This window comes from Amphiura filiformis, chromosome 3 (assembly GCF_039555335.1).
Source record: "Amphiura filiformis chromosome 3, Afil_fr2py, whole genome shotgun sequence".
Classification (NCBI taxonomy): Eukaryota; Metazoa; Echinodermata; class Ophiuroidea; order Amphilepidida; family Amphiuridae; genus Amphiura; species Amphiura filiformis.
In genome coordinates, this window is record NC_092630.1 from 9,820,919 (window position 1) to 9,836,954 (window position 16,036).

The following is a 16,036-nucleotide window of genomic DNA, read 5'->3' on the forward strand; positions in this document are numbered from 1 at the left end:
TATTCTGTCATCTCAAGCATGCAGAAAAAGTATAGTTTGAACTACCTGTGACACACTGTTTTTGAGTTACAAGCAAAAAGGTTAAAGCCGGGGTGGTCAAGTAAAAGTGCTCTGATTTCAACTATAAAATGATCTTAAATTGGTCGTTGTGTACAAACAACGGTTAGAACTATTCAGAGGAATAATTCTAACCATCTAGGATATTTTGTTATCTAGGAAACATTGCAAAATAGGTCATGATCAACAGTGCCTATATGTTGACTTTTATTGTCTGATTTTGGTAGTAACAAAGCATTCAAGACAGTGCAAACTATTTCTTATTTGACTTTACATGACAAACATTTTCTTGAAATCGGAGCACTTCTAGTTTCTAACAACCCCTGAGTGGCAAAAAAAACCAAAAAAAACGGCTGAACCCCCAGCTTTGACCTTTTTGCTTATAACCCAAGAACAGTATGTCACAAGTACGTCAAACTATACTTTTTCTGAATCCTTGAGAAGAGAGAAATACTTTGGTATGGGTTTAAACAAAATTTGAGCAAGTTTGAAATTTGACCCGTCTGTTGACCTCTGATTGTTCCCTACGTGCTCAGGCCACTTATTAATTTGGAACATCTTGAGTGTGTTTTGGGGCCATCTATAGAACCTAGAAAAGTTGGTTAGGGTTAGTCCAGTGGGGTGCAAATCCAGTGGTGCTACCTCACCGAATAATTCATCATGTGTTATTGTCGAAACTTACTGAAAATGATCTTTACAAAACCAGTAGAATATAATGGTAAAAGATTGTAAAGCTTACCAGTACGATTTCTTCAGGCAAGTCGGAAGAAATCCGACTGGTCTAGAAAGGTCAATTGGTGCGTCTCACTCATTTTTTAACCATCATATTTTACTGGCCTTGGAAAAGTTTATTTAACTTTGCCTTTATGATTTTGGAAGGTGTAGAAAATATGTCTGCATACTGACACTGACCTAACATTAATGTTATGAAATGGTACAAAATCATACGAGTTTTTCCATATGACCCATAACTTGGTATAACTTAGTATTGTATGACCTAAAAAAAAAGTTGCTGCTGGTGTGGAAGCCATTGTATTGTTTGTCTTTGAGCAAAATCAGGTCCTACTTTACTGCAGAGACCTTCAATACATTCAAGGCCTGACGAGATATCCTGGATCTGTGATTGAAAAGACCTTCAACTCATTTAAGTCCTGCATAGATCTCCTGGATATGTGATTGCAAATGCCTTCAATACATTCAAGTCCTGAATAGATCTCCTGGATATGTGATTGCAAATGCCTTCAATACATTCAAGTTAAGATCTCCAGGATCTGTGATTGCAAATGCCTTCAATACATTCAAGTCCTGACGAGATCTCCAGGATATGTGATTGCAAAAACCTCAGTTCAATACATTAAAGTTCTAAAGAGACTTCCTGAATATATGATTGCAAAGACCTTGAAAACATTCCAAGTCCTGAAGAAATGTCCTGGATCTGAGATTGCAAAGACCTTCAATACATTCAAGTCCTGACGAGATCTCCTGGATCTGTGATTGCAAAAACCTTCAATACATTCAAGTCCTGACGAGATCTCCTGGATCTGTGATTGCAAAGACCTTCAATACATTCAAGTCCTGACGAGATCTCCTGGATCTGTGATTGCAAAGACCTTCAATACATTCAAGTCCTGACGAGATCTCCTGGATCTGTGATTGCAAAGACCTTCAATACATTCAAGTCCTGACGAGATCTCCTGGATCTGTGATTGCAAAGACCTTCAATACATTCAAGTCCTGACGAGATCTCCTGGATCTGTGATTGCAAAGACCTTCAATACATTCAAGTCCTGACGAGATCTCCTGGATCTGTGATTGCAAATGCCTTCAATACATTCAAGTCCTGACGAGATCTCCTGGATCTGTGATTGCAAAGACCTTCAATACATTCAAGTCCTGACGAGATCTCCTGGATCTGTGATTGCAAAGACCTTCAATACATTCAAGTCCTGACGAGATCTCCTGGATCTGTGATTGAAAAGACCTTCAATACATTCAAGTCCTGAATAGATCTCCACGATATGTGATTGCAAAGACCTTCAATACATTATAGTAGAGATCTCCAGGATCTGTGAATCATGTGAATGCAAATACCTTCAACGCATTCAAGTCCTTAAGAGATCTCCTGGACCTGTGCTTGCAAAGATCTTGAATACATTCAAATCTCAAAAACTTCAGTAGCAATCGTCTGGTCGTGATGTTCAACTTCGTGTATATCTCATTTCTCCACAGCACTATTGGACCTTTCTACAGGCAAGAAGATTGGACCTTATTCTACCCTTGAGGCAAGAAGATAGCCAACCCCGGGAGCCAACCAAGCCGGGAGCTTATGACAAGAAAATGTCAGAACATCTGAGGTAAGTAGAAATTAGGTCATAGGTCGTATGTAAATGCATTATGTAGAACGGGTGGCTGATAGTTTGTCAATTGGCCCTTTGATTGCTTGCTTGATTTAATTATTATTTACTTTATTAATCAGTGGTAAAAGAATCATTGTTATTATTTTGCTTATACGTGGATAAAGTCAGTAGTAAAGTTAAATAAAAATAGTCACATTGGCTTTTTGGCTTTTCAATCAATGACCGCCTATCATTTGCTGGTTCAGTAGTATAGCTGGACCCGGGGGCTGGACATCCAACGTTATCCGGAAATCCCACACCACACCATTTCTAGTCCGATGTCTATTCTATGCATGTTATTGGCATTTTATCAAAACTAAGATGACACGTCTGCTTTTGGTGTACCCAGGAAAGTTGAGATTCAACTTTCCTGGTGACAACACAATACAACATAACATCGATTTTTAAGCGGCTTTAATCATGACAATCCACCCAATTGGGCAGTCACAACACCAGTTTGGTGCGCCAGGGACCCAGTCATGGCCAACTAAATTCTGACCTTCACTTTCGTTAGATTCGTCTAATATAGACCCTATTTGTCCAAATTTGTCTAAATGTAGAGTCAATTGACCCCACGGGTAGAGTCAATTGACTCCATGGGTAGTGAAAGTAAGGTCCGACTCCTTTAGGGAGTCAGTGCTAATACCTCACATTGATCCTTTACTGAGAAACAACCAGGCTGGCTTTAGATCAGGTCGCAGCTGTGCTCAGCAAAATAATACACATTTTGAGGAGGATCATGGAAGGCTTCAAGGAGTATCAACTTCCTTTGACAGTCACTTTTGTGGACTTCAAACAAGCCTTCGACTCAGGTCCGTCATGTTTTCAGTGCAAAAGTTTGGGTAACTGCCATCCAGGTGCTCTACAAGGACTCCCATAGTGCCGTTATGGTAGATGGACGTATCTCAGAGCCTTTCCAATTAGTAACAACTGGAGTGCTTCAGGGTGATGTGTTGGCAACATTCCTGTTCATTATCCTGGTAGACTACCTTCTGAAGAAATCAACTTCTGGAATTGACGCTGGAATTGTTACCTACCCACGTCGGTCAAGCAGATATCCTGTTAGGATGCTGAATGACCTGGATTTTGCTGATGATATTGGAATCTTCCATAGCCCGGTACAGCAGCAGATCTAGGCCTTGTTATCAGCGCACCTAAGACAGAATATATGACTGCAAACTGTAACACCCTGCACTTGAAGTCTACCATGTCACAGACTTCCAAGTATTTGGGTTTCAAGATGGGCTCTAGTGTTGGAGACCTAAAAAGAAGAAAAATCACTATAGCCTGGGCAGCTTTCTGGAACGCCTTTGGGGAAGCCATCCCTGCCAATCGAAACAAAAATCAAGCTGTTTGAGACAACTTGTATTACTACTGTCTTTCTGTACGGGTTCGAGTCATGGGTAATCACCAAGGACATAGAAAACAAGATCAATGCCTTTGCAACATCTTGCTACAGAGTCATGTTAAACATCAAGCGTGTGGATCGGATTCCAAATGAAACCATCTACAATCTGACCAACACCACTCCACTGGTTGCCAAAGTCAAAATTCATCAACTCAAATTTCTCGGCCACATACTGCGTCTTAAAGACGATGAGCCTGTGAAAGAATTATGCCCTTTATATTCCACCACACGGGAAGAGGAAACCGGGACGGCCGCGCACACTGTACTTACAGTATGTCCAGCACCTCCTGGGAGATACTGAGGGGATGCTGCAACCAAACAAAATTGTTTCGCTTGCACAAGATCGCAATAGTTGGAGAAAGCTTGTAGTCGCCTGCTCCGCAGCCGACTGATGATGATTGATGATGATGCTGATACCTGCATGACTCCGCAGGTAGAGTCAATTGACTCCACATGTAGAGTCAACTGACACTCTTGTGACAGTCAGGCTACTCCTTTTGAGAGTCAGTGCAAGTTTACTTCACTTTGAAAGTCACTTGACTCCATCATGGCTATCAGTGTATATGACTTTTAAAAAAAAAGGGGGGTCAATGGGTATATTCGACTTCAAAAAAAGGGAGTTAGGCCTAATATCTACATACCGTCACTTCTAAAATTAAGTGCCCCTCCACCGAATCTGAATTAGTCCCAGGCTAATAAGTTTTTATTATAGGGTTAATAACCTCTTCATAAAGCTTTTTGTTTTAATCACACATATTATCATAATACGTTTAGGTCTATATATCTTTTCTTTAGCTTTTATCTTGTTTATCAAAATAGTCACGAGAATTTTGTTCAAATATTGGTAGATAGGCCTATCGGGGATGGTGTGAGTACACTTTGCCATTGGGATTTCCTGAATGCCGCACTTGGGTAAAAACATTCTATGTTTGTTTTTACTGTGGCTCTAAACAAAAAATATACCCACGTCACGCAAAAACATTTTGTGAATATGTATCATATTCATAACAAAAACAAGATATGAGGTAGGCCTAAACATTATTTAGCATTTATTTGTTTACATTTGAATCATGACAAAAAGATGAGTCAAAACGGCCCACAATTCTCAAACAGCCATCTTTGAAGTTGTACTCCATGAGAATTTGAAATCTACTTAAAAGATTACTAAGCCTAACGTTAGTTTTGGCCAGAATAGGTAGAAAACAATAAGTTAAAAAATTCAAAAGATGTCCCAAGGGGTCAACATGGATCAGATGTCGTACAACAGGGCTCGAATGCTCAGATTTGTCCAAAACCACGCCAAAGTATAATATCTCTCGTCATAACGAATTTTAGAAAAGTATAGTTTGACCGTTCTTGAGTTGTAAGCAAAAGGTCAAAATTGGGTGGCGGGTGGTCAGTTTTTTGACCACACAGGAAGTAAAAAATTAAGTGTTCTGATTTCAACGAAATTGGTCTCAAATTTGATAAAGCATAAAAATTTTTGAAAAAATGGTACTATACATCAAAATGTGCTTGCTTTTAGGGCGCTAGCGCCTGAAACCTTTTTTTTTTTTTTTGCTCTTCACTTTTTCAAACGACCGAGAAAAAAATTGGGTCAACTTTTTCGGGCTGTTTAGGAAGGGGCGGCAAAATTGAATTTTCTTTAGCCCCCGGGGTTGGGGCGGCCACGGTACGCCATTGCTTCTTGTGGGTTCAATATAGAGGACAAAAAAGAGGATTGTTTAATTCAAGGCCTTTTAGAACCTTTATTTCTGAGAATGCATGGGACAAGAACATCAACCCCTGAACCCGATGACAATGATCAGCCCTCAATGTTTGAGGTACGTGAGGCCTGTAAATAAGTGGTAACGTAAATTACATGGAAAAAATTACACAACGGCGATTTGTAGCACACTTTCTTGGGGCGCCTTTTAAATAAAACGCTCTAAAAAGGCTTAGGAAAACAGTACGGAAACGCTTATATGCATATTTTTCCGGCTCGCTACGCTCGTAACATATATCTAGACCATTAAGGTTTGCAAATTGGGATCTCAAAAATTTGGCATGTGCAAAGATTTGGCGGGCCGAGAGGGGCAAGCGATTTTGGCGGGCCGAGGGGGGGGGGGGGGCAAGCGATGTTTGGCCCCGGGCTCATAATTATTGCACAGCCCCTAAAGCGGCAAGGAATGTATCCTTTTAGTATTTTAAAACGTATTTTGCGGATCAACCGTGATCCGCGGCCGTGATTTTCAAAAACTTAAATGCCACCATGGGCTAACTTCCAATTATTGGGTGAAGGGTTTTAAAAAGATGTTGAAATCACGAAACGCATGCATGCACCTTACAGAACATTATTCCGACTCGTAAATCATATAACATATCGACGGGTTTTCCATTTTTGGCATATAAAACATGCAATTATCCAAGCATACATACATGTGTAATCATTCGAAACATGAGTGTTGCGAAATCCGTCCTGGGTAAATCCCCATTTACCGCGCATGTTCGTTCTACATTTTCAGAAAACTGCATGGTTTAGAGATGAGTGTCTTTTCAAAAAGTTCTCCAAAAACCTTGAAAAAAGTGCAGATTCTTGAGCAAAATTGTAAAAAAATGTTTGCAAAATGTGCGCAAATTTTCTAGAATTAGGCCAATTTACCCTATTTTTGTACAGAAAATAAACGGAAATAAGTATATTGGGCTATACAGGGGAAAGAAGAATTACGCATCGCACACTAGCACATTGAAACATGAATTTACAAATGGAAACATAACATGCATAGGCAGATATACCAGAGAAAAACTCCGGACATACCTGCCTGTGCGGGGACTTGAACCCCAGACCTCTCGCTTGTCGGGCGAGCGCTCTAACCACTGAGCTACACAGACTGTCCCTGATAAACAGGACTCAAGTCTGGTACTTATGGATATGAGCAGTCAAGGGTGAACAGTACAAACAACACATTACACACCAGTGTACGAGATCAATTAATGATGCTTACCCGCCAGCCTAATATAATCATACAAACAGAGGAAGAGGCTTACGCATCATACACTGGAACATGGAAACATTCAAACATTACAACTAGCGCACGAGATCAAATTAATGATGCTTAATCGTTATTCTTAATACATCAACATATATTGGGCTATTTAATCAAAGAAATGTCTGGCTGGATTTCCAAGTCTGATTTTTGAAAACTTTTGAAAACGACTGGAATTCCAGTTGCCAATGTCGCGTCGCTTGAAAAAGCTTGGAAATCCAATTAAATGTAGGAAAAATCACAGAAATGTCTAAAAGTGAACTCTCAAATTCAGGATTTCTGACTTTGAACTATTTTTCTGCCTTTGGACACTTTAAAAGTCTGGATTTCCAACAATCACGACTGGATAAAAAGTCTGGAAATCCGAACTGCGTGTACATCTATTTTCTGGAATAGCCCGCTATTTGTTAATCACTCTTTTCCCGTCAAAACCGGGGGGGGGGGGGGGTTGTTTGGGCCCCTAAAAGCAAAGAAAAAAGAGATCTCAGAGGGCCCGTTAAAAATGGGGCCCTGACGTTCATTTTACCCCGGGCCCGTAATGCCGGGCTCTCGGCGGAACTGAGCGGTTCCCAAACCCCGGGTTCCAAACCGCAGGTCGCGACCCGTTTTCGACACTTATGCACTTCCAACTGGTGTCGCGGGACTTGCCGAAAAATACATCTCCGTATTTTAGCATTAAAATTTTCGCCCGCACTTGTTCCAGTAAAGTCATTGGGGAGCTGGATAGGGACGGCTTGGAAATTGTGTCCCGTAACTTTTATGCCGAATACAAATAGTTTTCATATGAAATATGGATCACGGGAATAAAGTTTGGGAAGTCCTCCCTGCTCATATGTGACCCGACCCGGCAGCACAAACGAGCCGTAAAATCCCTAAATTGTATTCTGAGTTATGGTGTAAAATGTGTACGAAGGTCGTATTCATCGGTCACTTAAGCTGGCGCGACATCTGTCTTATTTTGATAGTCACAACACCAATCAATAATCCTATTATTGAAGTGGATAATAAGCTCCTACCTTAGATGGCTATAGAACTTTTAATAGCTCTGGTCTTTGTTTGCTTTTGCTAAATCCTTTTCAAGTGGTGGGTTACCAGGCATTGTATTTTGTATAGGTATGCATAACCAACAATTAACAATGAGAGAACCTTCTTAAACCTCGTTGACTTGGGGATGATTTGAAATGACCGCCAATTATGACTGTTTGATATTTATTGCCAGCAATGTGTAAAAAGAGACACACATAGAAACGAAAAAAGCTATAATTTTGTTGAAGGAGCAAAATTTAACTAACCATAACTCCGCTTCTGGATATCGTTTGAAGTCAAATGATATACCATTTTTAAGTTTATGATGTTTATTTTTTAAACACTAAATAAAACAAAATTGACCGGGGGAGGAATTTACGGCTCATTCGCCGTGGACGGTCACATATGGGAAATACAAATTAATATTCTTGCTCATATTGTTATCAATACTAATATTACTATGAAGTTCATCAAATCAAAGTCGATTCAAATTTAAATATAAAGGCATTATACTTCCGTCTTACTTCCTTTGTAGTTATTCATTTTTTCAATGAAAGTTCATCACGATCAGTGATGATAAATTTCGGATGGTCATGGTAGTCAGATATCCCGCATCATCGAAATAAAATTCCGGGATCCGTCATAGACAAGACGGAGCTGAGGAAATACAGGGGAGGGACAGGTTCGACCCCGACCATCCGATTTACCTATTACCAGGATTACAGGATCAGTGATATATAGTGACGAGATCGGATATGATTAATTCACGTTGAGTTTAGGCCTATAGATATTAGAGTTGGTCAAGTTTGATTTTTTTTTGTTCTAAAAATCTCAACAGTCTGTCACTAAAATATCACATACGATCTTTCAAAATGAAATCTGATTTTTTGGCATGCATTATTATGTTTAAGTAATGTCCCCAACTTTAACTTACCACCTATGATTGCAGACCTGAAACTTTCAGCTTTAAAGCTAGATGATTTCAGCTTTTTTTTGTTGTCCAATTTACGCATTTTCTATCATTTTCAGCTCAATTTGAGCTATTTTACCCCCAAATTCACGCTGTTTTCAGCTTTTTGTTGAGCATTTTTTAGCTTTTTTTTTTCATATAATTCACTTGAAGTCAGTTTCAGGCCTGCAATTGATATCAACCAAATGTGTTGTGTTTATTGTAGGATAATAGGAATTTTTTGATTAAACCAAAACGTTGTATTTAGGTAAAAGATTATGTTTACCCAACCACTGGATAACGTCATTTTTACCCAACACGTGGATACCCAATGTTTTACCCCATAACAGTTTACCCCGTGTTTAACAGTGTAGCCTGACACTTTTTTCCACATTTTGACCAATGCACGATGATCCGTGTGATATGTGACAGTAGGCCTATTTTGGTTTGGTGAAACTTTGACAATATAAAATAGTCTTAGACACTCGAATAAACTGAGCATGAGCAGTGACGCGATCAAGCAAAATAAGTCATTTTCAATTAATTTCATTTGAAATCTATATTACTATCTAATTTGCCTTTGAATCATATCTAATGTATTAGCTAGGCTCTGACCTACTACAAAAATACCCCAATTTTGGGCGCAAAATATGGGTTTCAACCTTCATCCTGATGGGAATTAGCTAGGCTCTGACCTACTACAAAAATACCCCAATTTTGGGGGCAAAATATGGGTTTCAACCTTCATCCTGATGTGCTTTATATATAACCGTGCCAGAAAACACAAAATGTTGTACAGAAAGCGTTAAATGTATATAAAACGTTTTAATAACGTTGAGAAAACAGTTTTGCCAACTTAGTGCAAACACTCTAACATAATGTTTATAGACAAAATAGTTTGCTTAATTATTTGCCGAAAATATTTTTTAAATGTTGTAGGCCTAATTGTGTTGTGTGTGTGGTTTTTTTTATCATAGGCCTAAAACGTTTTAAAAATGACCGTTATACAACCCGACACTTAAATGTATGAACACGTTTTGACCAAAACCAAAACGCGTTTAACACATTTCTAACATTTTAAGAAAACATTTTCGTGTTTCCTGGGTCGGTCTAGTCAAGAAAACTCCTTTAAATGTCATGTTGTTCCCGATATCAGCTATAGTCATGCTAGTGTTCCCTTTGGCCAGATTTTTCAGGGGAAAGGGCGCGGGGAAAGGCAATTATCAAATGGGGGATTTGACGAGTGTTTAAAATGGACTAAAAGCACAAAAGGCTTTAGGGACCGTTCACAAACACTTATAAGGGGGGCCTGATGCAAAAGGGGCCCTGAAATTTTTGACCCTCCTAAGGGGGGGCCTGAAAAAATGACCACAAATTTTCCTGGAAAAATTGAGTTTATATGCTTTTCTATGGGGTTGACCCATAATTTTCATGTCAAAAGGGGGGCCTGAAATTCTGGAGGTCTGAAAAGGGGGGGGGGGGGCCTGAAATTTGTTCGCGATGACATTTTTTTGCATCAGGCCCCCCTTATAAATAAGTGTTTGTGAACGGTCCCATAAAATCTTCCGGGCAGCATCACGGGGAAAATACTTCTCACAGGGCGCAGGCAGGACCGGGGGAAGCTCCTTTGCCCCAGGCCATGCTAAAGGGACTGGCATTTTCTTCGGAAGGGGGTGTCCCAAATTTACCAAAATTTCCAGACTTTTTGAATACATTAAAACACACTATCTGTGGTCATCTTGTGACTCCCTACATTTTGGTCATCAAAAATTTTATGACCCCTCCCCTTATTTTTATTTCCAAAATGTATTACCCCCCCACCCCCAGTATATTTGGAATGGGACCGTCCCTTCCGAAGAAAATGCCAGCCCCCAAACACCAATCTATATGATCCCAATAAAATATTGATTGCCGATTTGCTTCGATATTGCGTTGCTTTACAATTTATCAATGAGGTCGATATTAATTATGGTCTTTGTATTATTTTTAATGATGCGAGGGGCTGCAAAAGCACACCGAAAATATTAAAATCCTGCCGGAATGAAAAATTCTCCTCTTCTCAACTCTCAAAATCCCGTGTCAAAATTCCGACCTCAACTTTAATTTATATTAATTTTATTATGAGAAAATAGCTCATACTTTACTCTTGGTCCCGGGATGTAGTGTGCAATGTATTCTAAGATTATATTTCAAAATAAAGACATAAATGTACAGTTTCAATCAAATTTTAGTCAGTTATTCTTTACCTAGATGCTGAAATAAATAGTAACTTCTGGGAAGGGTTTCTTTCAATTTTCAGCTGAAATAACAAGGTAAAGGGAAATTTTTGGTATATTTTAACTCCCGGGTTTTATCTCGGCTATTTATTTCCAGATCAACTTGGACTGGTTATTAATAGCGGTATAGCGGGGAATTTCCAATCGCTATACGAGTACCGCTTTAATAACGCTTCCCTTAACCAATTGAAACCACGTACAGCATGTACAGTCGACTATTTATACATGTGGGGAAAACCGGGCTGTATCACATACGATCAATGTAGCATAAATGTATAAAGACCGTGTTACCAGTGAATTATTATCATTGTTGTACATAGAAACTACCGATTGTAAACGTTAAAAATATTATCTTGTGTAAGCTTGTATACACCCTTCGTATGCTATTTTCTACATCTATCTGCAGAATTTATTTTTTATTAGCTTTTTTGTTGATGACGGAGTTAAGAATGATGTGCCCAACATATGGAGCTCATGAAATGGTAAGACACAAATCATTGCGAAAATTACTAATGACAGGAATTTGGGGTGATATTTTTTGCCAGACCTACAACTACTTTTACTAATCGGCACCTATATAAAACAGAAAATAACATTGTCATTTTCATTCAAATTGTAAAAACGAAGGAGCTGTCGCTATGACGATATTATTTTTATATTATATAGGCCTACATGCATGCATTCAAGAACGAGACTCTGAATCACGTTGAACATGATTCTGCATTAGGCTACACTAGCTTACACTGTAAAATGATGTTTTACATTTTACCCAACAGTGTGTTTTGCATCATTTTGTACTCGAATTCGAATCGTAAGATTAAAAGTCTATGAGATTATGTTGAGAGACAAATCCTTCGTAGAAAAAAACATTCTTAATCAGTCTAATAGATTATAATTCAACTAATCTGGATCGGATTAAAATATTTTAATCTTAAAGATCGAAATTAAAATCCATGAGATTAAAATTATAATCTTAATTTGGATTAGTCTTTGTTAATCTATGCTAAGATTATAAATATCAATCTTGTGGATTTGAATTTCAATCTAAAAGATTTAAAAACTTTATCATGTTTATAGTCGAATTCAGATTTTTAATCTAATTCTAATTTTTAATCTATTGGATTAAGAAGTTTTAATCTTAAGCTTGGGTTTGTTCTCATTACAGTCTCATTCTTTTAATCTTAGGAATTTATAGAGAGTATTATTATGTAGCTTTATGTGAAGTATTTTGACACACTTATAGGCTACCTATATAAAAGATGTACAACAAAGTTAAAAGTTCTAAAATCAGAATCAGAAGTCAAATGTTTAACTATGTTTTTTGTGCCTATATAACGTGACATTTTGTTTTTTATTTTTCAGACATCTGGATGCAAGCCACCGCTCACATCAGGATCAACTCTGAGTCACGAGGAACAACTTCGTATCAGTAACTCCCAATTCGATCAACTCGAAAGAGAAAATGCAAGAGTTGTTACACAACTAAAAGAAGTGATCAAAATGAACGCTCACTGGCAGAGGTACGATGCACAGAGGGAGGAATACGTCCAGAAATTAACAAGAACAAATCAAGAACTACAAGACAAAGCCGAAGATCTGCAAAAACTGGTTGACGAATTATTGGACAAGTGTGAAAGGTCATCTGAGAACATGCATCATCATGATCATTACGCGTCATCATCGCCAGAAGTTTCATCCACATCACCAGAACCCTCATCAATATCGTCATCAAGGTTGTCCAGAAAGAAGACTGATGCAGATGATGAACTAGTAATGCTGCGGGAACAGATAAATTTGTGCGTTGAAGATTTTAAACAGGAGAGGAACGACCGCGAAAGAATACACTCCGAGAATCAGAGGTTGCGGGAAAGACTAGCGCAAACTGAACAAATTGTCATGAAAAATGATGAACAAGTAAGTGGACAGATTATTATTTATGAATTATTTCATAATTATGTTCTACTGTAAAATGGACAATCTATGTCTATGCAAAATCAATCTATTTTGGGGCACCATATCATGTTTAGTCCTCGGGTGCACTTCGAACCCCTGGGTAGCCTGTTTCTGGATACGCCTAGATACGACTATCAGGAAATATTGTATTGAAACTGAAACTGAACTTCATCATGCACGAGCTGGTATTTAAAAAAAAACTATATTTAATATTCTATTGAATTATGTTTTTAGATACCAGTACTTCCTCGCAGTATCACTCTGCTAGTGACAAAAATAGCCATCGTGTGATCATAGTAATTTTCCACCAAAGAAACCGATAGGTGGACAGATAGCTCATTACTTTCGAAAGTGAGAACTTTAGAAAACGATTCACTATAGACGTCTTATAGAACTTATGAAAGAGGTTTGAAGAACTGATTGCAGATATGGCCTGTGCCACTTGAAAAATTGTCCATAAACCCCGAACACGATCACGACCAATACTAAAGTTGCATAAGAGTTCAGTTATACAATTTTGTACAACTTTGGTAATTTTTATGCTAAGTTGCGCAAAGTTGATCAACCTTTGCGCAAAGTTGCGCAAATATGCACAAAATGATATTCCAAAGGTTGCATAAAGTGTTACCAAATTTGGCAAAGTTGAATGTCAATTTTGAGCAGCTTGTTTTGCACAATTTTTGTCATTTTGACATGATCGTTTGTTGGCTGAACCGGGCAATTCAAACTTTTCTACTAAATTATTGATATTTATAGAGGAAAGATAAACGTTTATCCATTGTTTTTGTACTTTCTCTTTCTTCAGATGTTTGTGTATCAGGAACAGATCAAGAGACTCCAAGAACGATGTCAGCTCCGTCCAGTACCAAGATTAATACCTAGACACGGATATGATGAGCCATGTTGCTTTCCTGAAGATAGACCACAGATACAGAAAATGGTATGTAACACTGACAAGGCATTTATTTATTTATTTGTTTGAATGACAAGCCATTTTTAGGGATGAAATTTAACCAATTCTGAAAGCAAAATAATACTTGTATCACTACATCATGTACATGACGAAAGCCTACGAGCTCTCAGATCAGGTGTGCAACAAATTTTGCTTTCAACAATTTGGAGCAAAAAAATTGCTTTTATGATTAGTTTAAAATTCATCTATCAAGATTATAAGACTCACGGATTAAACCTGCAATTAAAACTCCGAGCGACAAGCGATTGGTATTTGACCAATAACATGAATAAGGTAAAGCGCTCTTTTCCCAACACCAAAAAGCGCTCTACCCCATTGACTAAAACCAATCGCTACCGCTTAGCGATGTATAAATTCAGCTTTAGTCTACAATCATTGATGTAGGTCTTGGTTTTTGCACAGACCGTTCACCAAGCAATGTTCTTTAAAAAAATCGCAAAAAATATCTTCATGATGTTTGGAATCACCCCAGAAAATTGCGCATGTCGCATGGAAAGTTATTCTGCGAGATATGCTAATCATAATTACTCGATATTTTGTAATCACTGACAATCGAACTTCTCATCATAATCTACCATTTTGTACATTTACAGAGTCCAAATAACACCCGCCAAACGTTTCGTCATCCCGTCTATTTTGGCGATGACCTCACTGATCTTCCAAGTGATGTTGAGATTGATGGTATGCCAGATGAGCCTGAAGATGAGCCTGATTGTCTGATACCACCAACCAAAGGCGCAGAAGCTTTGATACCAACTATAGAAGGAGCACACCTGTCTCGTTACCATGGAAACAAGAAAGAGGATGGAGTAATTAGAGATGATGATGGTGATGATGATGATGATGATGAGCCCCTTCAGTGTCCAAGATGCTTAGCATCTTTTAGTATTACTAAACATGCTGATTTACTCGATCATATCAATATTTGTATGGAGTAGGAATGTTTGTTCTTATTGTCTAATAATACACCACGTGCAATACAAGCTTATTCGAACCAAACACGATCACTTTTTGAATATACAGTGTCGTGAAATACATTTGGTGCTTTTGAAACCGCGGTCAGTATTATCCTTATGGGGTTTAGATCAGGTTGATAACGTCTTTTTATATGATAACATTAACTCAGAGAAAAATGGTTCTAAGTAGAACCTAAAATGGTTCTTAAATTGTCGTGTATGTGGAACCTTAAATGGTTCTACAACTTGACCGAAAAGAGTTCAGGAAAGGTTAAAAAGAACCATTTTATATACTTGAAAAGGGTTCTGAAAAGGCCAGAAAGAACCAGTTTGTTGTTCTTTCCAATTTCAAGAACCCTTTTCTTCTGAGGTTCTACATACATGACAGCTAAGAACAATTTTTTCTGAGAGTTTCTATCTCCCTGTTCCCTATCCACGCGTATATTTATGTCAACTGTCCTGTGCACTAATTATAAAAATAATTATAAATGAAAACACCAAAAAAAAAAGCGTCTCACTTTTCTGCGGACAGAATCTTTTTTTTTTTAAAGTGTTGTTATCTTGCACAAAGGGTGTTGTTTACCTTTATTCACTGTTTCACAAGACAATAACTTAATAGGTATGGGTTTAATTTGATTTTGATGTTATACTTAAAGACAATTTAGTGCACAGTTCAGTGTATCCAGTACTATTTTATATCTTGCCAAAGCTAATCCACCTCAGGAAGGTTTCAGTATTCAGGCGTTTTTTGCTGTGTTATATTATGTCAGGTTAGGTATTTGGAAATGGTGAAACACAATTAGTGCTATTGCTAAGATTTTGCTTATTGAATATTGGATTCGTTGTCTTCAAAATGGATTTTGGGATAAAAAGTACCATGTTTCAAAATACAGCGATTTATTATGTTCAGTCATATATCCCTTACTATCAAATTTTGGAATTGCGGTTTTGAACTTTTGGTTATTTATGCATGGTGGTAGGTAGAGTTTTAGGGTTGCTTTTGTTTAGGTTATTTC

The 16,036-nt window shown here is 38.0% G+C and overlaps 1 protein-coding gene across 2 annotated transcripts; it reads left to right on the forward strand.

Annotated features, from left to right (window-relative positions):
* Positions 1-1,017: 1,017 nt before the first annotated feature.
* Positions 1,018-15,564, forward strand: LOC140147980 (uncharacterized). Of its 2 annotated transcripts, none has more exons than XM_072169800.1 (4): positions 1,018-2,411; positions 12,501-13,052; positions 13,897-14,031; positions 14,658-15,564. In XM_072169800.1, the coding sequence occupies exons 2-4, from the start codon at positions 12,639-12,641 to the stop codon at positions 15,000-15,002; spliced, it is 894 nt and encodes a 297-aa protein (XP_072025901.1). In that variant the 5' UTR covers positions 1,018-2,411; positions 12,501-12,638; the 3' UTR covers positions 15,003-15,564. The 2 variants fall into 2 exon arrangements, with proteins under 2 accessions (XP_072025901.1, XP_072025900.1); XM_072169799.1 differs by lacking the exon at positions 1,018-2,411 and adding an exon at positions 11,398-11,620.
* Positions 15,565-16,036: the final 472 nt, after the last annotated feature.

Excerpts from the sequence above, each read along its gene's own strand:
- LOC140147980 (XM_072169799.1), top strand. The coding sequence starts at position 11,519 with ATGCTATTTTCTACATCTATCTGCAGAATTTATTTTTTATTAGCTTTT. Across the intron at positions 13,053-13,896 it reads TCATGAAAAATGATGAACAA|ATGTTTGTGTATCAGGAACA; the intron begins GTAAGTGGACAG and ends CTCTTTCTTCAG. Across the intron at positions 14,032-14,657 it reads GACCACAGATACAGAAAATG|AGTCCAAATAACACCCGCCA; the intron begins GTATGTAACACT and ends GTACATTTACAG.